The sequence below is a fragment of the Pan troglodytes genome, chromosome 3, assembly GCF_028858775.2.
Source record: "Pan troglodytes isolate AG18354 chromosome 3, NHGRI_mPanTro3-v2.0_pri, whole genome shotgun sequence".
Lineage (NCBI taxonomy): Eukaryota > Metazoa > Chordata > Mammalia > Primates > Hominidae > Pan > Pan troglodytes.
The window spans coordinates 170774758-170801796 of record NC_072401.2 but is presented as its reverse complement, the minus strand read 5'-3'; the positions used below and the strand labels follow the sequence as shown (position 1 = coordinate 170801796).

General features: G+C 41.3%; 1 protein-coding gene across 4 annotated transcripts in view; it reads left to right on the top strand.

The window, feature by feature from the left end:
- The window catches only part of SH3RF1 (SH3 domain containing ring finger 1), a 177069-nt gene extending 151258 nt beyond the window's left edge, over window positions 1–25811 (top strand). Inside the window, exons 9-12 of one of the 4 annotated variants that reach the window (XR_001717276.4) lie at window positions 2181–2440; window positions 3333–3694; window positions 5841–6069; window positions 10635–10918. Coding sequence is in view for 3 of the 4 variants with exons in the window: in XM_517530.8 (XP_517530.2) it covers window positions 2181–2440; window positions 3333–3694; window positions 12773–13131; window positions 23382–23550 (1150 nt within the window). In the remaining variant the exon portion in view is untranslated. Of the gene's footprint in view, window positions 1–2180; window positions 2441–3332; window positions 3695–5840; window positions 8528–10634; window positions 10919–12772; window positions 13132–23381 lie in introns of those variants that run through there. The other 3 variants (XM_517530.8, XM_016952499.4, XM_016952498.4) reach the window with 3 other exon arrangements.
- Window positions 25812–27039: the final 1228 nt, after the last annotated feature.

Genomic DNA, 27039 nt, shown 5'->3' with positions numbered 1-27039 from the left:
TATATATTTTATGTAAAGATAGTTCAGCTTTTGGTCACTGAGGAAAGAAGCCTTGGAAACAGTTAAATGACCTGTAATGAAATCAACACTGAGGGAGCCCTAGTTTTTGACCACCGGCCATTTAATATACAGTCCAGGTCTAACTGCATCAAATCTTTCCTCAAACCGCCTGATTTTAAACAAATAGCTTAATGAACTGACATGTTTGTCAGCTGTTGGCCTTGATTTATAGGTTGGCCAGCAGCCTAATCAAATGAAAATCACTATTGTTGCAGATGGTGACAGAATGTTAACTTTAATTTGACTTGCAAATTTTTAATCAATATAAACATTCTTTTCTGTGTATGTTAAAATCTACATTCAGAATCCATCCCATCCAGAAAATGGCAGATAGAACCTCCCTGGTGCAAAATAATGATAATAATAGATAAGAGAAATGCAACAAAGAACAAAAAAATAAAGTTAATGAAGGAAAACATTTTTATAAAAATTTTTTTATCAAACATTTTTATCAAAAACCAATTATTAGAAGTCTCTCTGCTTGTATAGCCGGGTGCAGTGGCTCACGCCTGTAATCCCAGCACTTCAGGAGGCCAAGGTGGGCAGATCACTTGAGGTCAGGAGTTGATCACTTGAGGCCTGACCAACATGGTGAAACCCCATCTCTACTAAAAAAAAAAAAAAAAAATTAGCCTGGCGTGGTGGCACGTGCCTGTAGACCCAGCTACTTTGGAGGTTGAGGCAGGATAATCACTTGAACCTGGGAGGCGGAGGCTGCAGTGAGCCGAGATCATGCCACTGCACTCCAGCCTGGGCGGCAGAGCAAGACTCCATACTAAGGAAAAAAAAAAAATCTGTCTGTTTGTTTAACTCTAGAGGAATATGTGCTTACAGTAAATTCTGTCATTCATGGTAAATAATAAGGATGTTCAAGTTAATGAAGTGTTTTCTTAGTAGAAAGTTACTATATACAGAATTGTTATCGTTTAAATGAATTTGGAATATGGAAAAAAACACATTACACAAAACTATACTGAACTTAATTACATTCAGTGAGTAAATAGATGTTTAGAGTTGGCTGTAACCCCGAACATGTGCAAATACAGGATGAATACAGGAGAGTTATTTCACACTGGCCCTGCCTTCAAGGAACTTACCAAGTCAGCAGTATTTGATAAAGAATTTATTTAAAAAATAATACAACAGCTAGGCGCGTTGGCTCAAACCTGTAATCCCAGCACTTTGGGAGGCTGAGGCGGGCGGATCACCTGAGGTCAGGAGTTCGAGACCAGCCTGGCCAACATGGTGAAACCCCACCTCTACTAAAAATACAAAAAAGTAGCCAGGCATGGCGGCGCATGCCTGTATTCCCAGCTACTCAGGAGGCTTAGACAGGAGAATCACTTGAACCTGAGAGGCAGAGGGGTGAGCCGAGATCGCACCACTCCACTCCAGCCTGGGCAACAGTGAGACTCTGTCTCAAAAAAAATACTACTACTACTAATAATAATATACCACATTTTGTAATCAAGGGCCAAAGCATAAACAATTGTGGAGTTTAGAAACAGAATGAAAGAAGAAATCCACATGAAACAATAGAATCATAAGATCTTAAACCTGAATCTGAGGCAAGGCTTCTTGAACTGACAGTGTTCATGCTGGATCTTGAAACATAAATGAGATTACAATATGTCAAGAGAAGACGGAGAGGACTTTCCACTAGTGTGTGTATGTGTGTGCATGCATGTACACGGGCACATGTGTGATGTGGAGCTGGAGGCAAGTAGGAAGCCAGGAAACAGGAGCAAAGATATGGAAATGGGGATATTGTCAGGGAATGATCCTAGCTTGTTCTATAGATGAAGGGGGAGAATCCAGGGCCTTGAAAGTCAGTGGAGATATTTGGTCTTGTTATGGAAAGCTGAATGCAATAACTGTGTATTCTTGAGCAGAGTATGACGTGTGGTTTCTGGTGACTCAGAATATATTTCAAGACCTTTCTCCGTCTCAGAGCCATCATTACTTTGAATTTTCTATTCTTAAACTTTATAAAAATAATTCCATTCATTTTTTAAAATGTTCTATGTTTAAAGCTCTGAGTCATTTTTCTTGCATTTAATTGTTCTTTCTGTCATTTTGCTGATGGACTGGGCTTTCCATCTATGTTTGTGTCTTGGCAGGGCGGTGACAAATGCTTCCCAAGCTAAAGTCCCTATGTCTACAGCTGGCCAGACAAGTCGGGGGGTGACCATGGTCAGTCCTTCCACGGCAGGAGGGCCTGCCCAGAAGCTCCAGGGAAATGGCGTGGCTGGGAGTCCCAGTGTTGTCCCCACAGCTGTGGTATCAGCAGCTCACATCCAGACAAGTCCTCAGGCTAAGGTCTTGTTGCACATGACGGGGCAAATGACAGTCAACCAGGCCCGCAATGCTGTGAGGACAGGTAAGGAGGAACCCAGGCCAGAACATATCAGGATAAAGGGCTTACCTGCCTAATAGTAGATCTTTTATGACAGATGTTGAGAAATGTAGATGTAATTAAAATAATGAACAACATTAGGCAAAGTCTACTCAGTGGCACCTTGTATCTGTTTGTTTGGGCTAAGCGTGCCCTGTGTATTACTTCAAGCCTGATGGATAGATCTAAAGTCTGAAAGAAATTAGGCTGATCCTAAGAATGTCAATAGTACTTGAAATTTTGACTTCTATAGTTGAGATCATATGATCTCAAATCTCACTACTACCATCCATGTGACATTGCGTGATACTCTACTAACAGGTGTGCTGATCATTTCTGATTAACGTAAGCACAAGTCTACTTTGGACCCTATGGGATCTTAAACAGCTTTCTTAGTTCTGTAGCACTGAAAACCTTCCCAAGAGTCTTGGGTAACTAATGGGATGAGGGGTAAACTAAAGGCTTGTGAACTCTATCAGAAAAACAGAAAAAAGGAAAATGATTCATAAGAAAAGGGAATGAATAATAGGAAAAGGACTAGAGGGAGACATCGCTTGACACTGTAGAATACCATCAAAAACTGGCTCAGTGTCTCTAACACTGTGGAGAGGCTGTCTCCTAAATAAAGGGACTTGGGTCAAAACTGAGCTTCCAGGCACTCAGTAGACTCAAGGGCTGACCTGGAAGGACAATAGATAGTGTCTGGGGATCCAGCTAAGATTAAGTGCTTTTAGGCCACCGTCCATCCCATCTTTATTGTAATAAATACAATAGCAGCCTTTCATCATGGTCTGATGCAGTGAAATGACTCATGTTTTGGTGAGCAGCATCTATTAGATAGTTGAATTTTGCTGTGTTCCCTCTTTCCATCTACTAGTTGCAGCGCACAACCAGGAACGCCCCACGGCAGCAGTGACACCCATCCAGGTACAGAATGCCGCCGGCCTCACCCCTGCATCTGTGGGCCTGTCCCATCACTCGCTGGCCTCCCCACAACCTGCGCCTCTGATGCCAGGCTCAGCCACGCACACTGCTGCCATCAGTATCAGTCGAGCCAGTGCCCCTCTGGCCTGTGCAGCAGCTGCTCCACTGACCTCCCCAAGCATCACCAGTGCTTCTCTGGAGGCTGAGCCCAGTGGCCGGATAGTGACCGTTCTCCCTGGACTCCCCACATCTCCTGACAGTGCTTCATCAGCTTGTGGGAACAGTTCAGCAACCAAACCAGACAAGGATAGCAAAGTAAGACCATACTTACTTACTGTTTCTCTGCTTTACTTACTTCTCTGTTTTTCTTCTTATGTTGTGTCTGTCATTTTTAGCTAATGAGAGGACTCATTGTTCAACAAACCCTCAGGTGCTCCCTATGTGTGAGTCACTATGCCAGGTGCTAGGAGTAGAGTGGGGAAGAAACGCAGGCACCACCCCATCCTCTTATCTAGAGCTCATGTTTCTCTGTGTTTAAACGCCCACTACTTGCCAGACTCAGTGCTGCATGTTAGAGGGACCACAGTGAATGAGACTTAGTCACTCCTCCTTGTGCAGCTTACAGTCTCGTGGAGGAATTTCCTTTTCCCTTTAGTTACTCATTCTTTCATCATTTTGCTGTCCTCAAGTCTTCCTGGTCAGTGAGTCTTGCTTGATAAGAGTTCTGTTAAAAATATATATGTGTGAGGGGGATGAAACTGTTGATCAAAAGTGTTACTTATGGATTTATTTTATCTACAACAGTGGTCCCCAACCTTCTGGGCACCATGGACCAGTTTCGTTGAAGACAGATTTTCCATGGACCCAGGGGTGGTGGCGGGGAAATGGTTTCAGAATGATTCAAGCTCATTACATTAACTGTGCATTTTATTTCTATTATTATTACAGTGTACTATATAATGAAATCATTATAGAACTCACCATAATGTAGAATTAGTGGGAGCCCTGAGTTTGTTTTCTTGCAACTAGATGATCCCACCTGGGCATGATGGCAGACAGTGACAGATCCTCAGGCATTAGATTCTCATAAGGAGTGTGCAACCTACATCCCTCGCATGTGCAGTTCACAATAGGGTTCATGCTCCTATGAGAATCTAATGCCCCTGCTGATCTGACAGGAGGCGGAGCTCAGGCAGTAATGCAAGTGATGGGGAGTGGCTGTAAATACAGATGAAGCCTCACTCGCTCACCTGCAGCTCACCTCCTGCTGTGCAGCCTGGTTCCTAACAGGACACAGGCTAGTACTGGTCCATGGCCCAGTACATCTGACCTTAAGCAGCATGGTTCCTTGAGAGGTAAGACTTGAAATATAAGGAAACATTATTTTCTAAATCCATAGTTTTTGGTTTTTTTTTTTTAATGTCTCATTTGGGGCTGAATTTTAAAGAAAATATAAATGGAAAGTTATATTGGAAAGAATAACCGATGGTTGGGTTTAGAGACAGGTGATTGGAGGCAAGAGAAATTGAGAGTGGTTAAATGTAAAAAGAAAAAGAAGAGATGGTAACAGATCTGGATAATTTTATTGTCATTATTACTTTTTCCTCAATATTTTACACATTTCCCCTGAAGTTCTATACCAGTTCTGGGAAGTTTGAGGGTGATCATAGACTTTTAGCCACCTGGTTAAGTGGTAATGTATGTCGTTCTATTTAAATGGTTAAGGGAGCCTGTAAACAGCAGTTTATAAGGAAATAAACTTTATGGCCTACTAAAAAGTTAATATTTAATTGTTCGGTTAACATGAGAGTTTTTGAAAAAGATTGGTATTTGTTCAGTGTTTATAATTAACTACATTAAACTTGCACTCAAGCCAACATGTTCAACTTTGTTAATATATTTATAAATAATTATTTTTATGGTTTAGATTTTAAGGCTTGACGACAATGTGTCTCAGAGCCCTTGCCACTGATAAGAACAGGGACTCTTCAGCTGGGCCCTTCCAATGTAGAATTCACTAAATCTCTAAGGCTTGAAAGGTACTTGTGGTAGACAGAATAGTGTCTCCCCAAGGATGTCCACCTCCTGATCCCTGGAACCTTTAAAGATGTTTCATTACATGGCCAAAAGGACCTTGCAGGTTTTATTAAATTAATAGCCTTTTGACAAGGTGGTTAGCCTGAATTATCCAGGTGGGCCCAATGTAAACACAAGGATGTTCTTAAAAGGGAGGCAGGAAGCTTAGGGCCAGAGAAGGAGACGTGATGGTGAAGCAGAGGTAGGAATGATAGGGAAATGAGACCACAGGCCAAGGAATACAGGAAGCCTCTAGAATCTGGAAAAGACAAGGGAACAGATTCTTCCCCAGTGGCCTCCAGAAGGAACCAGCCCTGCCACACCTTGATTTTAGGACCCGATTTTTACCACAAAGTTTGAGTTAACCTGTTACGGCACCATCTAGTACAGGTCCTTACTGGTCATCCTGTGGAGCACCCATCCCTGACAAACGGCCATGGCTTCTGCCTAGGTGCGTGCCCCATTGACCAAGAAGTGCCCTAGCCCAAGACTGCCCTGTGCCATCTTCAGACAGCTGTAACTCAACTCAACCTTCCAACTGTTGTTCTTCATTTTGAGGGCCCACATAGAAAATGCAGATCTCCTTTCTACATGGTGCCCTGAGGTATTTGCAGGTGTGTCCCCTTGTGTCTTTTCTCTAATGCTATACCCTTGAAGTTTTCTTTTCCTATTCCTCATATCACAGATTTCAAATTTTCCCTTATTAAATCTCCTACCTCATTTAGTGTTCCAAGTCCACTAAAGAGACTTCTGGTTGATATAAATTTAGTAATTCCATGATTGTTGTCACTTAATCATGAATCTTCATGACTAGAGTGTCTTTAGTATAATTTCTCCATCACATCTACAAGGATGTCCTGGGAGAACTCACCAGATGCCACATTGAGATTCACCTGCCTTTTACATCATCCTCCCATCCACAGAGTTCTCCCCATTGCCCCATCATTTCTGCTGTGACTTATTGTTAGTGAGTGTCTCCTGGAAGAGTTTTATTTCCCTTTCTAAATGTTCATAAATCTTTTGTTTAATACTGTTTTAGAATTTCCCAGATGGTCTGCAAAGTGCTTTGGTGTCATGTGTTTGAAAATTGGGGCCGGGCGCGGTGGCTTACACCTGTAATCCCAGCACTTTGGGAGGCCAAAGCTGGTGTATCACCTGAGGTCAGGAGTTGAGACCAGCCTGGCCAACATAGTGAAACCCTGTCTCTACTAAAAATACAAAAATTAGCTGGGTGTGGTGGCACATGCCTGTAATCCCAGCTACTCAGGAGGCTGAAGCGGAGAATCACTTGAACCAGGGAGTCGGAGGTTGCAGTGAGCCGAGATCACACCACTGCACTCCAGCCTGGGCAACAGAGTGAGACTCTGTCTCAGGGGGAAAAAAAAAAAAAAAAAAAAAAGGAAAACTGGGACTTGCACATGCCTTTCCTTGCCTGTTCAGTTGACCCTCATCCCAGATTCACCAGATTATCAAAGGTTATTGGTTGCATTTCTTCTGCTATTTTTTTCTGTACCCTGGAGTGAATTCAGCCTGTTAAGAGTAATCATTTGATCTCTAAATCCCAACTCTTCACTCATTTCCCTCTCGTCAAAGTTTGTTCTTCCCCTCCAGTCTGAAGATTATCCTTCCCTTTCTTCTTGCCATCCAAGAACCACCATCCTCCACAGCGGGTCTGTGTCTTTCTTCTTCTTCTTGTTTCAAACATAACTTTAAAAGAGCTCTTACAAAATTTTTTTTTGTCTTTAGCATTTTTGCAAGTTTAAGCTCATTCTGATCTTTAAGCCTTCTTGAATTGCTATGGGCCACGTTATGTTCTTTGTTATGGGCTCTTCTCTTGATCTTTTTGTACGTGCCCTTTAAAAATTTGAGCCATTAGGCTGCTCCCTGGGAGATCACATCAGTACCTTTAGATGCCTCTATGTTTTCATCTGCAGGGATGATTTGCAATTGTATGGTTAGAATTTCATTTTTGAGAGCCTTCCTATTCCTCTTGAAGCATCTTCCCTTTTGGGTTTCAGGTCATGCATATATTTTCTTTGAACATTTAAAAATCAGTTCTTTTAAACTATGAAGTTCAAACCTGACTATCATCAGCCTCTTTTTCCATGCTTTATTCCAAGTTCTCAATATTTCTGCTTCATCAGCAGAGCATCTCCACCCATCTGGTTTCTGCCCTCCCTCTAGTTGATCAGAATTAGATCCAAAGTTGCAGTTTGCTCAACTTTCTGTGAGATTAAACTATCAGCAAGGAAAAAGTGTATTAGAGATCCTAGTTTCAGTTGAGACTTACAGCAGATATCTAGGTATTTGATAACGCCCTCATTATTTCTATCTTTCCTCGTCATTTTGTGAGCATCATCATCCATTTACTTAAACCTACCAGCAGTCCATGGTACATCTCCCACATGATAGCATGTCTATTGCCCCCTCCTTTTCTCTGTACCCAGCTGCTCTGCAGTGGGTTACTGCTGCTGTTCCACAGAGAAATATAATTTTGTAATGTACAGATGGGACTGTCGCAGCTTCTCTTCTAACCGGCTACTCCTTTGAACAGTATTTTATTTGGAAGTCCTGTTGCGCAAAGTCTCAGGGATCTCTAGACACTGCATTTTTGTCCTTGTGTTAAAATCTCTAGCTAACTTTGGTGTCTGCACTCCGTGGTTTGATAAACAGGCATCTGAAACTCTATGTTTCGTCTCAATTCTTTCCTGTTTGAAATCCTAGACCTTTTCTACCATTGTTATTCTTCCTTCTATGAGATCCCTAATATTTTCCACCGTCATCAGTATAACAACTTTATCTGGACATACTGCTAACTTCATATTCAGTTGAAAGTCTTCATTATTTGATCAACTAATCTCCAGGAAAATGTGTCTCCAAATCTTTGGGGATACTTATGTATATGTATATATGTTTTATTGTGTTTTGTTGTTTTAAAAAGATTAAGGCTGGGCACAGTGGCTCACACCTATAATCCCAAAAGTTTGGGAGACCAGGGTGGGCAGATCACTTGAGGCCAGGAGTACAAGATCACCCTCAGCAACTTAGCAAAACCCTATCTCTACCAAAAAAAAAAAAAAAATTATTTTTAATTAGCTGGGCATGGTGGTATGTGCCTGTAGTCCTAGCTACTTGGGAGGCTGAGGTGGGAGGATGGCTTGAGCCCAGGAGGTCAAGGCTACAGTGAGCTATGTTAATGCCACTGCACTGCAGCCTGGGTCACAGAACTAGATCACCCAGGCTGGAGTGCAGTGGTGTGATCTCGACTCACTGCAGCCTCTACCTCCTGGGTTCAAGTAATCCTCCCACCTCAGCCTCCCAAGTAGTGGGACTACAGGCACATACCACCATACCCAGCTAACTTTTGTGTTTTTAGTAGAGACAGGGTTTCACCATGTTGGTGGTCTTGAACTCCTGGCCTCAAGTGATCCCCCTGCCTCGGCCTCCCAAAGTGCTGGGATTATAGGCATGAGCCACTGCGCCTGGCCTGAAAAAAAATATTTTTGATTAGTACAATTGTGTAATTGTGCTTAAGTTCTCTAAGTTCTAACCCTTGCTTTAGAAAAAGAGGAGGAACCACCTCTGATGCTGGTATCTACCCAAGTGCTTCCATTTTCTACACATAACTTCAGAATCTCTAGAGGTGCTTTGTAAGTCTCGCCTGACATTGACATTAATTCCATATGAGTCAGCAGAAGTGGGTGTTGGTCAACATGCACTCTGCCATATCCTAGATCCATTCCTAAAAGCCAGCATTCCTACAGGTGGGCCACATAAGGTCAACATTTAGTGTCTCAAATCCCCTGCCCCCAAATTCCCAATGACTCTCCCTTAAGGAGCCAACCACAGATTTTCTTCAGTGTTTTAGGACCTTTCCTATTGTTCTTTTATTCATTTATTTATTTGCTTATTTTAAGAGATAGGGTCTTATCATGTTGCCCAAGCTAGCCTTGAACTCCTGGACTCAAGCAATCCTTCCACCTCAGCCTCCCAAGTACCTGGGACTACAGGTTCACACCACGGCACCTGGCTTATTATTCTTGATTTTCTTAAGCAGAGGTCCTATCTGGTTTTTAAATATTCATTTTATTTTCTGAACATTTTTCTTGAAGTCTCTACTGATCATTTTCTTTCTTTCTTCTTTTATTTTACTATTATTTTTTTAAACGAGGTCTCACTCTGTCACCCAGGCTGGAGTGCAGTGGTGCAATCATACCTCACTGCAGCCCGAACTCCTGGTCTTAAGTGATCCTCCCAGCTGGGACTAAAGGCATGAGCCACCATACCTAGGTAATTTTTTTTTGGTAGAGATGGGGTCTTGCTATGTTGCCCAGGCTGCTCTCAAACTCCTGGGCTCAAGCAATCCTGCCGCCTTGGCCTCCCAAAGTGCTGGAATTACAGGTGTAAACCACTGTGCCCGGCCTCTAACGTTCATTTTCTTTGTTCAAATGATTTTTCTTCCTCCTCCCAGGTGTTTTTTTTGTATTGTTTTGTTTTGTTTTGCTACAGGGTATCCCTCTATCACCCAGGCTGGAGTGCAGTGGCATGGTCATAGCTCACTGCAACTTCAACCTCCAGGCTCAAGCAACCCTCCCTCCCACCTCAGGCTCCGGAGTAGATGGGACCACAGGCATGCACCACCACACCTGGCTAATTTTTTTATTTTTATTTTTGTAAAGACAGGGTTTCCCTATGTTGCCCAGGCTGGTCTTGAACTCCTGGGCTCAAGTGATCCTCCTGCCTCAGCCTCCCAAAGTGCTAGAATTACAGGTGTGAGCCACTGTGCCCAGCCTGAATGCAGTCTTTATTAATTCATTTAGTTTTCATTTCTGCTGTTGGTTTTTGAAAAAATAATGGTGCTCATAGATGCTAAGTGTCTGAGTTTGCAAAATGATCTCTCTCAAGTGGAACATTGTTCTGCTAACATAGAAAAAATCAGAATATGCCATTGAAAGCATGGTTCCTTGGAACTAGGACAGCATCTTTTCTGTATTACCACCTCCCACCCCTTACCCCTTGTGCCCTGCCATGATTCCTAATCCTCTGCCTTCTGTTCTGTGGGTAGTCAGCATCAGTTGATGATGATAAGACATCCCTTAGAAGTCATTAAAGCAAGCTGTATTTAATGTGTTTAATCACTTTAGATGAATTAAGTCATCTTTCTTCTTAATCACTTTAGAGGCTGTTCCCTGAGTGCCGTTGAGTTATCTGATATTTTACTGAGTGCTCAGAACTGAGCTTTTAAGAAACGGCTTTAGCCGTGGCTTGCTGAGATTGTAATTTATCAATGGACTTGATGTTCTCACTGGACCTTTGGGGGTCCGTGGACTAGCGTGTGCTTTCTTACGTCATGGCAAGAATAGCTGGAAGTTGCAGCTGACTGCTACCTTAGAAGTGGAAGCTACTGGACGTTATTCTTTTGCATGTCATCTCTTGGCCTTCCAGACCTCAGGCTGTCTACAATAAGTACAGAGCAGCATTGGCAGGTGTTTAGTCAGACCACTTCATTGACTATAGGCTTTATTGAAAGGCTCATTGAAAGGCTTTATTGCCTCTGGATCTGGGGAATCCAACATATCCTTTATTTCCTTAGGCCTGGCACTAGCTATATTTTTCCTTCCTTCCACTGGTTTCATCCTCTTCCAGTATTTTCTCAGCCTCTAAGCTTTAGTGGGTGTAGGGCCCTGCACTAGGCACTGGGTGAGATAGAGAGGTATATACAGCACTGCCACTGCACTTATGCAGGCAGTCCAAGTTTGTGAGGACATTCATTAGAATGCACATAGTAGCCCCACGGAAAATGTGGCATTGAATGAGTGAAGCGAAAGCGCATAAGATCAGCTGAGGACAGGCTATAAAGAGAAATGCAAAAGGATCTTCCTCTACCCGGGAGAGTTGCAGGGTGGCGGGGATCAGCTGGCTCTGCTCATCTATAGCCCAGGTCAAGCAAGTACAGAAATGACCTTAGCACCCACTCCCACCCTCTCTTCCCATTTCTAGCCCATGGGTTCACATGTCCTTGAGCAGCATTAGGTAACTGGGGACTATGGTGCACTGTCCCTGGGATGCTTCCTCATAGTCTGATAAAAGTTGCTTTTGTCTCCTTTTTTCTGCCATACTGTCTCTAATGGAACAATGTTGTTAGGGATTTAGATTCATTTTCCCAAGGAGTTTTTACTGAGCCTAAGCTATTATTCCCAAGAAAAATTCCTCAGCAGGTCCCTTATAATTTCTGTTTCCCTGTTAGTGGGCCTTAATAATTCCAATTTGCCTACAGAATTTTCTAAAGAAATAGTTCTCTATGAAGTGTTTCATTTTCAAGCAGTGCTTCCATTCAGAGAACTTAATGATATAGTTGACATCTTGGTAAAACAATTTAAAAGGATCATGTTAAGCTTGGTCATCAGAAAGAACATTCACGCTTAAGGTTTCAGAATGAAGGAGCACTCTCTTGACATCTGATTTTCCTAGCAGACCAAAGAGAGAAAGTATCAAGAGACAAAAATTCAAGAGATGGCTTCTGTGGAATTGAGATAGTTGAAAAAACAAACAAACAAACAAACAAAAACACGCTTATTTGTATATTTGCTTGCAAAAAGAGAAATCAACTTGTTTATAAATATACTGAAGCTTTCCTTAAAATGGATGTCTAATCAAGGAGGTACTTGCAAGGGAGATGTGGTTTGACTTCTGTTTTATTGGCTTGTTACATTTAATCAAGGTGGCGACATGTGAGAAGTGGGTTAGCTCTTAACTCTGATCACTGCCTGTAAATGATAAGGCTCACATCCATGCCTGTGGAATAAAGTGCTGTCAGGTTTACATTTAATTCTGCATATAGTCAGCTCTCTTACAGTAATTAGAGATAGGATAGGCAGAAGTTCAGGAAATTAAATCCATAATCTGAAATTTCCATTTTATCCTAAAATATCTACTAATGCTTTTACCAAACCTGGGATGTGAGTTGGGTGAGTTTTATTGTCTTACATCTTTTTTATCGGTTTATCCTACTTCAACGGAATGTCCAAAACCAAACAAAAAAATATATAGCAGAAAGGGAGAAGGAGGAGAAGCAAAAGGTCAGGTTAGCACCACACAAAACTTGGTGGCCAGATTATGAATAACCAGTTATCAACAGAAATAATGTAAAAAGATCAAACCAAACATTGAAACCATAAGGCCCCATAAACCTACTTATGGACCCACAAAAATTAAAATTAAAAATTAAAAAGTAGTAATGAACTATAGGGCCCTTTAGATTACACCAGCAATAGTACTGTCATTCTCCAACTAAGGCTCATTATTTTTTTTTTCCAGAAAGAAAAAAAGGGTTTGTTGAAGTTGCTTTCTGGCGCCTCCACTAAACGGAAGCCCCGCGTGTCTCCTCCAGCATCGCCCACCCTAGAAGTGGAGCTGGGCAGTGCAGAGCTTCCTCTCCAGGGAGCGGTGGGGCCCGAACTGCCACCAGGAGGTGGCCATGGCAGGGCAGGCTCCTGCCCTGTGGACGGGGACGGACCGGTCACGACTGCAGTGGCAGGAGCAGCCCTGGCCCAGGATGCTTTTCATAGGAAGGCAAGTTCCCTGGACTCCGCAGTTCCCATCGCTCCACCTCCTCGCCAGGCCTGTTCCTCCCTGGGTCCTGTCTTGAATGAGTCTAGACCTGTCGTTTGTGAAAGGTAAGTTCAACTTCGTTCCAGGAAAAAACTAAAAAATGAACAACAGGCTTTAGGCTGGAACATTATTGTGATATTTAAGATGTTTTGCCACATCTTCCTAAATGTTTTGAAACTGAGCTTATGAAAATAAGCACTGAATTTCTTTTCCCACTTGGCATGACATACTCTGTTTTCCTTTTTCCTTCCGTGTTTCTTAATGGGTTGGTCCCCAGCCTTCCTTTTCCTTTATTTTCTCTACTCTGCCATGCCTGAATTGTGTCCAGGTAAAAACTGTCAATCACTGGGAAATTGTTCATGGATTTACTTCTTTCTTATTTCTATTCCATTGCCACTAATTGCTGTCTTTTTTTTTTAATTTTTTGCCTTTTTTATTAAAAATTTACATCGTTTCCTGCTAGTTGTGAAGCAACTAGAGCAGGTATGTCCAATCTTTTGGCTTCCCTGGGCCACACTGAAGGAAGAATTGTCTTGGGCCACACTGAAAATATACTCATATGGCCAGGCACGGTGGCTCATGCCTGTAATCCCAGCAACATGGTAAAACCCTGTCTCTACTAAAATACAAAGAAATAGACGTGGTGGCGAGTCCCTGTAATCCCAGCTACTTGGGAGGCTGAGGCAGGAGAATCGCTTGAACCCAGGAGGTAGAGGTTGCAGTGAGTGGAGATCATGCCGCTGCACTCCAGCCTGGGTGACAGAGCAGGACTCCATCTCAAAATAATAATAATAATAATAAATATATATATACACACACACACACACACACACACATATATACTGTTAAAAAATATTTTACATTACATATATATACACACTAACATTAATTATAGCTGATGAGCTAAAAAAAAAAATCGCAAAAAAAATTCACAATATTTTAAGAAAGTTTATGAATTTTGTGTTGCACTGCATGCCCACGGGTTGGACAAGCTTGAATTAGAGAATTCTGTCAGCTAAGAGAACTCTCTTCTTTTTTTGAGACAGGGTCTTGCTCTGTTGCGCAGGCTTCAGTGCAGTGGTGCAATCACAAGCTCACTGAAGCCTCAACATCCTGGGCTCAAGTGATCCTCCCACCTCAGCTTCCTGAGTGGCTGGGACCACAAGCCTGTGCCACCATTCCCAGATAATTTTTTTGTAAAGACGGGGTCTCCCATGTTACCCAGGCTAGTCTTGAACTCCTGGACTCAAGCCATTCTCCTGCCCCAGCCTCCCAAAGTGCTGGGATTACAGGCGTGAGCCACGATGTCTAGCGAAGAACTCTCTTCTTCTTCCTGAGCCAGAAGGGTATGGCTAAGTTCTCAGTCTCAGTTCTGACTCTCCTCCTGACCAAGTGACTTGATTCAGTTACACTCAGAGTAATAAGCCCTGTTTTAGTGATTCCAGCCTTGAATAATTATTACAAAAGGGAGCAGTTCTGTTTGATACCCCACTGGGGTTCTAGGAATGTGTTAGGAAAGAAAATATATTATTTAATGAGACAAATAGCTACTAGGATTATTTAAACTCAACAATGAAGCACTGTTCATTACATAGGAAAGCATCATGAAGTATACTCAAAATAGTGGACTCTTTTTATATCTCATATAAATATATAGTATTTGTCTTAAGTGTCATCTGTTTTATTGTTTCTGTAAGCTTCATTTCCTCTGTGCCTGCATTTCATAAATAAAGCAAATTTCTGCTTTGTGGAGGTATTGCTTTTTTGGTAGCATTTTCTATGTTGCCGACTTGAAATCTTACTATAAAGTGTTATGTTTTTAAATGCCTTAAATTCACCTTACCTCTGTATTTCAGATGAAGCCATAGGTATATTTGTATCCACCAAAACCTGAGGCCTGCATTCATATTTTTGGCACACTTTTTAACTTAAAAATAAACTAGGAAAAATGGAAAAGAATAAATTTCAAACCTACTTACATTAAGTACAAAGCTCACAATTTATGATTTTTTTTTTTTTTTTGAGATGGGAGTCTCACTCTGTTGCCCAGGCTGGAGTGCAGTGGTGCAATCTCGGCTCACTGCAACCTCCACTTCCCGGGTTCAAGTGATTCTCCTGCCTCTGCTTTCTGAGTAGCTGGGATTGCAGGCGCACACCACGCCCGGCTAATTTTTTTGTATTTTCAGTAGAGACGGGGTTTTGCCATGTTGGCCAGGCTGGTCTCGAACTCCTGAGCTCAGGCAATTCACCTGCCTCAGCCTCTCAAAGTGCTGGGATTACAGGCATGAGCCATGGAGCCCAGCCACAATTTATGATATTTATTTTTATAGTGCTGTACAATAATTTTCTATAGCTCTAACCCCCATAAAACCAGTTTTAAAATGAGCCATTGCCCTTAAAAAGTGTTCTCTCCCTACAAATGAAATCATTTTATCTTTCCTCTCATCTGTTGTGCTCTTAGTAAAGCTTTGAAATTTTGTCCAGAATTCACTGAATCTCTTATTCTAAGAGTCAACCTTTTTCCTGCTGTATTGGTCTGCTTTCCAGGGATAGCACCTTCTGTCCCTGGAGTTGGTCCAGTTACTTGTTTGCTTTCTCTTGGTCACAAAGCCTCCCTCCCTCCCTCCAGGCATTGATCTGCAGTTTTTCCTTCAAGCCCTGAGGGCATCTCTCCTGTGTTCCCCCTCATTTGTGGTATTTGTGTGACTCTTTTGAGTGATGGTTCACTTTGCCCAGACTCTCCCTAGGCACTGGCATGGGCACTGCAGCCTCCCTCCCCCAGTGCATTCCTTTTCAGTTGCCAGATGTCCTCAGTCTCTGCGGCTTCTGCATTCCGGTCCCTTCCTCTTAGAGGGGCTCCTTTCTAACAGCAGGCTCCTGCTGTTCAGTTCATCTGAAAAGAAGGAATTACTAGCGCAGACAGGTGATGGCGTTTCAGGGAGCGGGGGATGCACATCAGATAGGGAACATGGAGAATGTAATGACAGGACAGATGGGCCCGGGCATGCTGGAATTCTTTGATAGGTTTTTTTGTATAACCATTTAAATTTTTACAAGTGGGAAAGGGGTCTTTGGAGAAGATTTCTACCCAAGTTTATATTTTTATAATCCATATGTTCAATGGAATATTAAATATAATAGCCAATCTGACCAACTTTCCACAGCCTTTGCTTTCATACAGTGATGGTAATAGTATTTATTTACCTTGGATTCTTAGATCTGTCTCACAGTAAAAATAACAGGAAAAATGTGCGGTAACATATAGGAAAATGTTATATTATTCACTGGGAATGAAATTTTTTGATTAATTAAAAGCCACCAAGTATAGAATTTAGGGATTACTTGTGTTCATATTTTAAACATTTCAACACAATAAAAAGTGTTCAATGCTGAAAATGAAGGAAAGATTAACTTTTATATCAGTATGATTGAGAAAACATTTCAGAATCTAGGAATAATCCTTGATTTACAATACAAGCATCAACAACTCTTGCCCTGGCAAAATGCAGAAGGAGCCCAGGGTTCTTTTGGTAAAAATTCTACTGACTGGTAGAATTTCACAGAAGTATTTTTCAATTTATATTATTGGGACACTATGAGGTAGGATTCATCTACAGATTATAATGAGAACAAGCATAAAATTTCCTCTCAAACCATGACCCTATCTCATACATCTAAAGTAAAAGAATGTGCCAGGCATGGTGGCTCATGCCTGTAATCCCAGCACTTTGGGAGGCCAAGGTGGGTGGATCACGAGGTCAGGAGTTCAAGACCAGCCTGACCAAGATGGTGAAACCCCATCTCTACTAAAAATACAAAAAAAAAAAAAAAAAAGCCAAACGCGGTGGCGGGCGCCTGTAATCCCAGCTACTCGGGAGGCTGAGGCAGAGAAATGCTTGAACCCGGGAGGTGGAGGTTGCGGTGAGCCACAGTCGCACCACTGCACTCCATCCAGCCTGGGTGACAGAGCGGGACTCCATCTCAAAAAAAAAAAAAAAGAATGTGACTGGGGCAGCCGGTGCTGTCAATGGAAAGAAGCAACCACGTGGTGTAAAGGCTTAAGCAATCTCATAGTAAGGAAGGACGAACCTTGAAGTGTGTTGACAGGTCTTGGTGTCAGCAGAGAGAATTCTCTTAGGAACAAAAGGATTCTTCTGTGTTTGTTAGAGAGACTGAAGAAAACAAGCAAGAAATAGTGCTATATCCTGGAGGCAGAAAATGTATAATTGATGACAGCAGAAACAATAGAACAAATATTTTAGGCTCTATTTTAGAGGGATTGAGAAAAAATAATTAGGAAATTGCAAAGAGAAAGTGGAAAGAAAATATTTCAGAAGGGATGGCAAATAAAAGAAAGTATATGACAGGTTTTTCTTCCAAAGAAAAATATATATATATAAAGAGTTCAGGGAGACACAGCAAGTCATCTTTATCTGTGTGTATTTTTAAATGTAGGAATTAAACTGAGAACCACATACCTATAAGCTCATCTCCTAAATTGGGGGGGGGAAAAAAACCCTATGTATGATCTTTGATCAGGGATTAAGCTAGAACACTTGGAAACATACAAATTGGATAGAGATAGATTTACAGAAAGGCAGCTGGGCTTAACCAGCATGATTAATTTCTTTGAATCAGTGACAATGAACCCACTGGGTGAAGAAATGGACGTAATTTACTTGGACTTGGAGCAAGCTACAAAGGGAACTAGTATGGTTATGCCAGTGAAATACTTAATTGAATATTAGATTGCTGTGGCAACTGGCAGAAAGCAGTAAGTGGTTACTCACCCAGGTCAGAGTGATGAACTGAGTGCCTCCCAGAGCAACATGGGAGCCAATTTGGGCTATACCAGGGGCGATTAGAAATGAAAATGTATGAACTACAGAGAACACCAGAGAGGCTAGAAAAATAAAGGAAACAGGAAATGTATACTAATAAAAGATTGTAAATGCCCATTCAGATGGAAGTTAAAATACCATAGCATTGGAAGTCTGTGGAGCTTCTTTATATTGCAAGACTCTGTTTCTTGAATTCTACCTTGGCAGTTATCACCAAAAGTTGAGTTAAGGTCACACAGCCACCAAGAGGCAGAGGCCATTCAGGGACCGGTCTGTGAGCCACTCTGGTCACCCCATAATGCCTCCACAGCGCTTTGTTCAAAGGGAACAAGGGGTGCTTTCCAACCGAGGTGCCAGTCAGCTTTATACATTTTTCCTTTCCTTTTTTTTTACCTTTTTTTTAAACAAAAAATTTTATTCATTCATATATCTTATTTTTTAAATTGTGGTAAAGTATACATGAAAATTTACTATTTTTTCAAGTGTACAATTCAATGGCATTGAGTACATTCATGTTGTCATACAACCATTCACTGCTATCCGTTTCTAGAACTTTTTCTCATCCTAAACTGAATCTGTACTCATTAAGCACTAACTCTTCATTCCCCCTCCTCCAGGCCCTGCAACCACCCTTCTACTTTCTCTCCCCGTAAGTGACTTCTGGGCATCTCATAAGTGGAATCAAGCAATAGTCTTCCTTCTGTGTGCCTGCAGCTTATTTCACTTAGCATAACGTTTGCAAGGTTCATCCCTGTTGTAGCACGTGTCAGAATTTCATTCCTTTTTAAGGAGCTTTGTACATTTTAAAAAACAGTTTTTCTATACAACTAGGCTTTTTCTTTTTGCCACTTGACATGCTTATTAAGAATTAAAGGTACTATACTAAGTACTATGAGGCATATAAAGTGAATTTAGCATCATCTCACCCTTCAAGCAGCTTATGGCTTGGTAGAATAAACGAGACGGACACAGATGGTAATAATACAATGTAGACTGTGCTAAGTGCTGTAAGACATATACATGGAGGCCTCTGCGATTTAGTCAAGCATGAAATTGCCTCCAGCCATGGGGCTGGAGATTTCACAGGGGAGAACTGGAGCCAGGCTTTGAGAGAGTGATAGGGTATGGGTGGGAGAGATAGTGTCAAAGGAGACTCCCACTGGAAGGAACTGCATGAGCCAAGGTGTGGCGTGGGGGAAGTAAAGGCCCTGAATAGGGGACATGTTCAGGCTTAGGGGAGTGTTTGGGACTTTTGTGGTGATAGTAGTAGCTACAGCTGTGTAAAAAGAGATTAGGGCCTGATCACCAAGGGCTTCGCATACCAGGCTGAGGATTAACCTTGCTCACAGGCATTGTAAAGCTGTTAATGATTTTTTGGCAGTGGGTAGCTGCAAATAGAGTTGCCACTTAAGAAGAGTTGCCACTTAAGAATATTAGTATGTGAGCTCTGCATAGACTGGGTTGGGGACAGGAAGAGACTTGAAGCAAGAAAGGTAGATATTTGACCAGGTGGATGCCGGGCCCACCCCATGTCTTACACCTGTAATCCCAGCATTTTGGGAGGCCAAGGTGGGTGGATCACCAGGTCAGGAGTTAGAGACCAGCCTGGCCAATATATTGAAACCCTGTCTGTATTAAAAATACAAAAATTAGTCGGGCATGGTGGCACACACCTGTAATCCCAGCTACTCAGGAGGCTGAGGCAGGAAAATTGCTTGAACCCAGGAGGCGGAGGTTGTGGTGAGCCGAGATCGTGCCATTGCACTCTAGCCTGGGTGACAAGAGCGAAACTCAGTCTTAAAAAAAAAAAGATATTTGACGAGGTGGAAGGTAATGAAGTCATCAACCAGGATAGTGACAGTGACAATGAAGAGGAGTGGATGGGATGCAGATTTTGAAGGTAGATCAGCAGGTCCCATGTAGGTCATGGGAGAGTATCCATTGACCCCTGAGGTTCAGAACTTCCCCAAACCCCTGTTCATATAAAGAAAAGCATAATCCGAGTGAGGCAGAGGGTGGAGCAGCAGATGTAAAGGGCCTCTGCAGCTGTGCCTTAACATCTGTTTGTTGGTCTGTAAATGTTCTACTTGGCAAAGCCTTTCAATGCCTGAAATAGTTGGCCAGTTATGCCCAGTATTTGGCCTTACAAATCTGTATTAGAAAACTGCAAACCACCTCACAAGGCTCAAGATCAGGACCTGAGCTGGAAGATTTCTAAGTAGAGTCTATTACTCCTGCACCTGGTAGTCTTCATACGATCAAGACTGTGTCACAGTTTCCATTATGCACATAGTTTCTCATTCCACCCGCCCCCCCAGAGGTTTATAAAACGTAGCAATGAAAATTTGCTCCCACTGGGAACTTGGCAGGAAGAGTATGTTCTTAGCCCAGCAGCAGTTCTAGTTCAAAATTTTTTTTTGACAAAATTGGTTTAGTGCATTTTATAAAATGCATATATTAATCTAATTTACTTCAAGTTTTTCAATAACCATTTTTATTCCATTTCACCTTTAAGGCAGCTCACAGAGAACAAGTAGGGAATATATCTCATGAGAAGTCTACTCTGAATATGTTTTGAGTCACTTGTACATTTTTTCCCAGAATTATAAAGCTTTGCCTTAAATGTTTAACTTGCCCCACATGGCAACTACATCATTGCTTTTTCATGGATTTTTAGCATGTTGACATTAGACTTGAGAAATGTCATCTGGATCCTTCTTTCAGATAAATTCATGATGAAATTATTTGTCTTGCTTTTAAAGGTGTCAGAGAGCTGGGCATAGCGGCTTATGTCTATAATCCCAGCACTTTCTGGAGCTGAGGCTGGAAGATTGCTTGAGCCGAGGAGTTCAAGACCAGCCTGGGCAATATAGTGAGATGCCATCCCTACAAAAAGTAAAAAGATTAACCAGGTTTGGTGGCACACACCTGTAGTCCCAGCCGGAAGGCTGAGGTAGGAAGATCAGTTAAGCCTGGGAGGTCAAGGCTACAGTGAGCTGTGATTGCATCACTGCACACCAGCCTGGGCAACAAAGTAAGACTGTCTCAAAATAAAATAAAGATATCAAAGAAGGGATTCCAAAACCCTAACTGTGTTGATCTAAAGTTTGTCAAATCTCATTTTCAGGAAATGTTTAGGTTGTGGCCTGAGTTCGTTTCCTAGTTAGAGATGTCCAGCCACTGACTGGCCCATTCTTCACCTCCTTGAAGTGCCAGGCCTCTGCCTACTCTTGTCTAAGCCATATGATCATAATGGGAGCTAATATTTTCAGGTTGAACTCTTTGTCAGACACCATACGAAGAGCATCATACTTGTTTAACTCATTACAGTCCTATTCTACAGATGAGGAAACAGACTGAGAGCTGAGATAACTGGCCCAAAGTTAAGCTGCTCTAACTGACCTTAAAGACTGTGTCAATCCTTAGGCCAGTGTTTCTCCCACTGTGTCATGCTTCCTTCCTCATTCCATGCTTGATCAAACCCCAGCCTTGTGGTCTATGAATATTCATGTTTGAATTAGCTGAACCTTTCTCAGATATGATAAGCCAACTTCTGTGCTGTGCTTTTGCTTCAGATCTTGGATAGTAATTTGGTCCCTGTGCCAAAGGAGCTCAGGTTGTTCAAGCAGCCACTTACCTTTTGCAGAGATGTGTTTTTTTAGTGTAATAGTCTGGGACTCTTGCTGTGGTCTTTCTTAAATGGATTTTGGTTTATATGGAATGGGAATTGGTGAAAGGGGCAGGCTGTAATGGGTTTCAGAAGTTTGGGGACAGTTGTATAGAATTTGTTCTGCCTATCATTTTGAAGCCATAACATTTTTCACTTTCAGTCAGGAGTGGGTCCCATGAGGCTATAAACTCATTTTCTGACTTTGAGAACCAAATGAAAGTAGAAACCCAAAATCAACTTTATGACTGACTACTCATTACTTAGCATCAAACAGTGAAAGATGTATTTATTAGATATCTGTTGCCATGTAACCAGTTACGCCCAAAAGTCAGTGGCTTAAAACAATAATAAGCATGTATTATTTCACACTTTCTGTGGGTCACATAATTATGGAACAGCTCATCTGGTTGGTTCTGGCTTAGAGTATTTCTTGAGATTGTAGTCAAGACATCAGCCTGAGCTGATGCTCAACTGGGGCTGGAGGATCCCCTTCTAAGATGGCTTATTCACATCACTTTTTCTGGTTAGTTTAGGCTTTTGGAAAGAGGCCTCAGTGCCTTACCATGTGTTTCCTCTCCATAGAGATGTTGAGTGTCCTCACAACATGGCAGCCAGTTTTCCTGAGTGACCGATCCAAGAGAAAGTAAAGTGGAAGCCATAATGCCTTTTATGGTCTAGCCTCAGAAATCACCCACTGTCATTTCTGCAACATTTTATTGGCCACACAGGTCATCCTGTGCATCATAGGAGGAGACTACACAAGAGTGTGAATACCAGGAAGCAAGGATCACTAGGGCCATCTTGGAGGTTGGCTACCATACACCACCATTCTTTTCCCCCCTTTTGTTGAGAAGAGGAGTAATGCAAATAATGCTGGAAAAATAGAGAAAGATAAAAGGATATAGAGTGTAAAACAAGTCACCTCCCTCTCGTTTCCTACAAGCTGTAATTCTGCACAGGAAAGCTAAGGAGCATGGAGGCAGGGGCATAGATAATATTAAACCAACTAAGCTTCTGCCATTTTTAAGCGATAATGACACCTTTCCCACTAACTCCAAATTCTGAGCCAAGGAGAAACAGACCCAAATGTCAGAATAATAGAGATGAGAATGTCAACCTCATTACTGGTAATGTTGGATTGAATTTGTGGCCACAGCCCTCCCCTCCATGTCTGGACCTTGGGACTACCTTCCCAAGGGATAATCTGGGTATGTAGGGCAGATTACCTTCCTCAGAATTGCTGCCTCGCCCATGTCAAACACCAGTGTAAGGGACACAGGGACACAGAGACAGACTTCCAGACTCACCTTCCTGACCTCTGTGTGCTTACAACATAGAGGTGGAGCAGAGCCTCCTTAGCCTGTGGGCAGGCGGTTCAGAGAGGACTGAACCCCCCCTGCTCAGCTACTTCTCCCAGTCTCACCAATCAAATAAATTCACTCCTGTTTCCTTGGAGAAGAGGGAGGGATAGAAATGATACCCCTCTCGGGAAATGAAATGAAACTCTCCTTTATGGCCAAGATACAAACACTGGTAGGGAACAAGGATGGCTGTCCTTGTTAAGGTCACTCAGATGAACCAGTCTGGGCCATCAGTAGTGGGTTGACACACATATCCAAATCCAGTCTTTGTTAGTACTAAGTCTCTACTAAACAGAAAATAGCAGTATTTTGAGTTGTTTTACAATCATAAATGAATTAATGTTATTTCCTATTTATGTTGAAGGTTCGTGCAGACTAACAGTACACCATTTTTTAAAATCACTGCTTTGAATCTCCTTAACCAAAATCTCTTTCTTTTCTAGGCACAGGGTGGTGGTTTCCTATCCTCCTCAGAGTGAGGCAGAACTTGAACTTAAAGAAGGAGATATTGTGTTTGTTCATAAAAAACGAGAGGATGGCTGGTTCAAAGGCACATTACAACGTAATGGGAAAACTGGCCTTTTCCCAGGAAGCTTTGTGGAAAACATATGAGGAGACTGACACTGAAGAAGCTTAAAATCACTTCACACAACAAAGTAGCACAAAGCAGTTTAACAGAAAGAGCACATTTGTGGACTTCCAGATGGTCAGGAGATGGGCAAAGGATTGGTATGTGACTCCGATGCCCCAGCACAGTTACCCCAGCGAGCAGAGTGAAGAAGATGTTTGTGTGGGTTTTGTTAGTCTGGATTCGGATGTATAAGGTGTGCCTTGTACTGTCTGATTTACTACACAGAGAAACCTTTTTTTTTTTTTTTAAGATATATGACTAAAATGGACAATTGTTTACAAGGCTTAACTAATTTATTTGCTTTTTTAAACTTGAACTTTTCGTATAATAGATACGTTCTTTGGATTATGATTTTAAGAAATTATTAATTTATGAAATGATAGGTAAGGAGAAGCTGGATTATCTCCTGTTGAGAGCAAGAGATTCGTTTTGACATAGAGTGAATGCATTTTCCCCTCTCCTCCTCCCTGCTACCATTATATTTTGGGGTTATGTTTTGCTTCTTTAAGATTGAAATCCCAGTTCTCTAATTTGGTTTTCTTCTTTGGGAAACCAAACATACAAATGAATCCGTATCAATTAGGGCCTGAGGTAGAGAGACAGAAACTTGAGAGAAGAGAAGTTAGTGATTCCCTCTCTTTCTAGTTTGGTAGGAATCACCCTGAAGACCTAGTCCTCAATTTAATTGTGTGGGTTTTTAATTTTCCTGGAATGAAGTGACTGAAACAATGAGAAAGAATACAGCACAACCCTTGAACAAAATGTATTTAGAAATATATTTAGTTTTATAGCAGAAGCAGCTCAATTGTTTGGTTGGAAAGTAGGGGAAATTGAAGTTGTAGTCACTGTCTGAGAATGGCTATGAAGCGTCATTTCACATTTTACCCCAACTGACCTGCATGCCCAGGACACAAGTAAAACATTTGTGAGATAGTGGTGGTAAGTGATGCACTCGTGTTAAGTCAAAGGCTATAAGAAACACTGTGAAAAGTTCATATTCATCCATTGTGATTCTTTCCCCACGTCTTGCATGTATTACTGGATTCCCACAGTAATATAGACTGTGCATGGTGTGTATATTTCATTGCAATTTCCTGTTAAGATGAGTTTGTACTCAGAATTGACCAATTCAGGAGGTGTAAAAATAAACAGTGTTCTCTTCTCTACCCCAAAGCCACTACTGACCAAGGTCTCTTCAGTGCACTCGCTCCCTCTCTGGCTAAGGCATGCATTAGCCACTACACAAGTCATTAGTGAAAATGGTCTTTTATGTCCTCCCAGCAGACAGACATCAAGGATGAGTTAACCAGGAGACTACTCCTGTGACTGTGGAGCTCTGGAAGGCTTGGTGGGAGTGAATTTGCCCACACCTTACAATTGTGGCGGGATCCAGAAGAGCCTGTCTTTTCATATACATTCTTTGATGTCATTGGCCTCTCCCACCGATTTCATTACGGTGCCACGCAGTCATGGATCTGGGTAGTCCGGAAAACAAAAGGAGGGAAGACAGCCTGGTAATGAATAAGATCCTTACCACAGTTTTCTCATGGGAAATACATAATAAACCCTTTCATCTTTTTTTTTCCTTTAAGAATTAAAACTGGGAAATAGAAACATGAACTGAAAAGTCTTGCAATGACAAGAGGTTTCATGGTCTTAAAAAGATACGTTATGTGGTTGAAGATGAAATCATTCCTAAATTAACCTTTTTTTTAAAAAAAAAACAATGTATATTATGTTCCTGTGTGTTGAATTTTTTAAAAAAAATACTTTACTTGGATATTCATGTAATATATAAAGGATTGGTGAAATGAACTTTAGTTAGGAAAAAGCTGGCATCAGCTTTCATCTGTGTAAGTTGACACCAATGTGTCATAATATTCTTTATTTTGGGAAATTAGTGTATTTTATAAAAATTTTAAAAAGAAAAAAGACTACTACAGGTTAAGATAATTTTTTTACCTGTCTTTTCTCCATATTTTAAGCTATGTGATTGAAGTACCTCTGTTCATAGTTTCCTGGTATAAAGTTGGTTAAAATTTCATCTGTTAATAGATCATTAGGTAATATAATGTATGGGTTTTCTATTGGTTTTTTGGAGACAGTAGAGGGAGATTTTGTAACAAGGGCTTGTTACACAGTGATATGGTAATGATAAAATTGCAATTTATCACTCCTTTTCATGTTAATAATTTGAGGACTGGATAAAAGGTTTCAAGATTAAAATTTGATGTTCAACCTTTGTATGTCCCTTGTGTCAGTCCTTAAAATTTTGCTTTTTAAAAAAACAAAACAAAACAAAAAACCCGGGACACATTTGACATAATTTGTACCTCACAAAAATTCTTTGCATACATCTCAAGCGGAAGATGTCTACAGGAATCAATTTGGTGATTATGATACATTTTACCTCTGGAACTAACAAACCTTGTTTATTTCTCCAAGAAGCTTAAAAAGAGTTTGTGGAGTCACACAAGGTCATGTATGGCACTTGTGTTCCCCTCTTCCTCTTCCAGTTACTAAAATAATCTGGTGAGTGCTAGTTGTCTTAGCCATAGAAGGAAAAGCAGACCTATCAACCAATAGTATGATAACCCGTAAGTCTCAGCATGGCTTGGGGACAAAATCTTTAGATTCACCATGGTTTTAATTTCCCATGAAATGAAAGGGCCATGTAAGTCATGTTAAAAACTATTTTCTTATTAACTTTTGGCTACTGTCAAATGACTTATCAGAATTGAAAATCAGGAATTCTAGGTTGTATTGTAGCTTTTCCAAAAACTATCTCTGTAGCCACCTGGGCAAGTTGATTATTACTTAGTTTCCTCCTTTTGGTGTCCCATCTACCCCACTGGGTGAGGATGAGGAGCAAAGGAGATAATCTCACTGTTTTTGAAAAGTGCTATTTTAATGTGTGGCATTAAGTTTATCTCTGGTTTCAAATATTCATCTCACTCTCTTGGAGTATATGATATAATGCTTTTCAGGGTCTGATTGGTTTTAGAAGGAACAAATTATGGTGATGTTTCCAACTGCTATGCATTTAACTTTCTGTTCCTATAATAGAACATATTTGCATACCTCCAGAAGAACATTCAATTCTCTGACTATTTCAATCCAGAGCTATAAACAACATTAGAATTCAGCTTTGGAAATTGTGTTTAATAGATGTTTGACTAAGTTTAATAGATGTTTGACTAAGTTTAATAGATGTTTGACTAACAACTCTTTGTGTATTCATCAAATTTTTAAAAATGTGTTTTGAATCAAACTATGTCATTATCAATGTCACATCCTATTTAAATTACTTTTTTTCCAGGAAAAATAATTAGCAGCCTACCAAAATCAATAAGATATTTATAAGAGATTAGTCATGTCCAGGCAAAGGGGTGTAGCCCTTGCTAACTCCCTGTGGCTGCAGGCTGTAATGGGGTATGCTGGGGAACTTTGCCCTGTCCATTAGTATCACC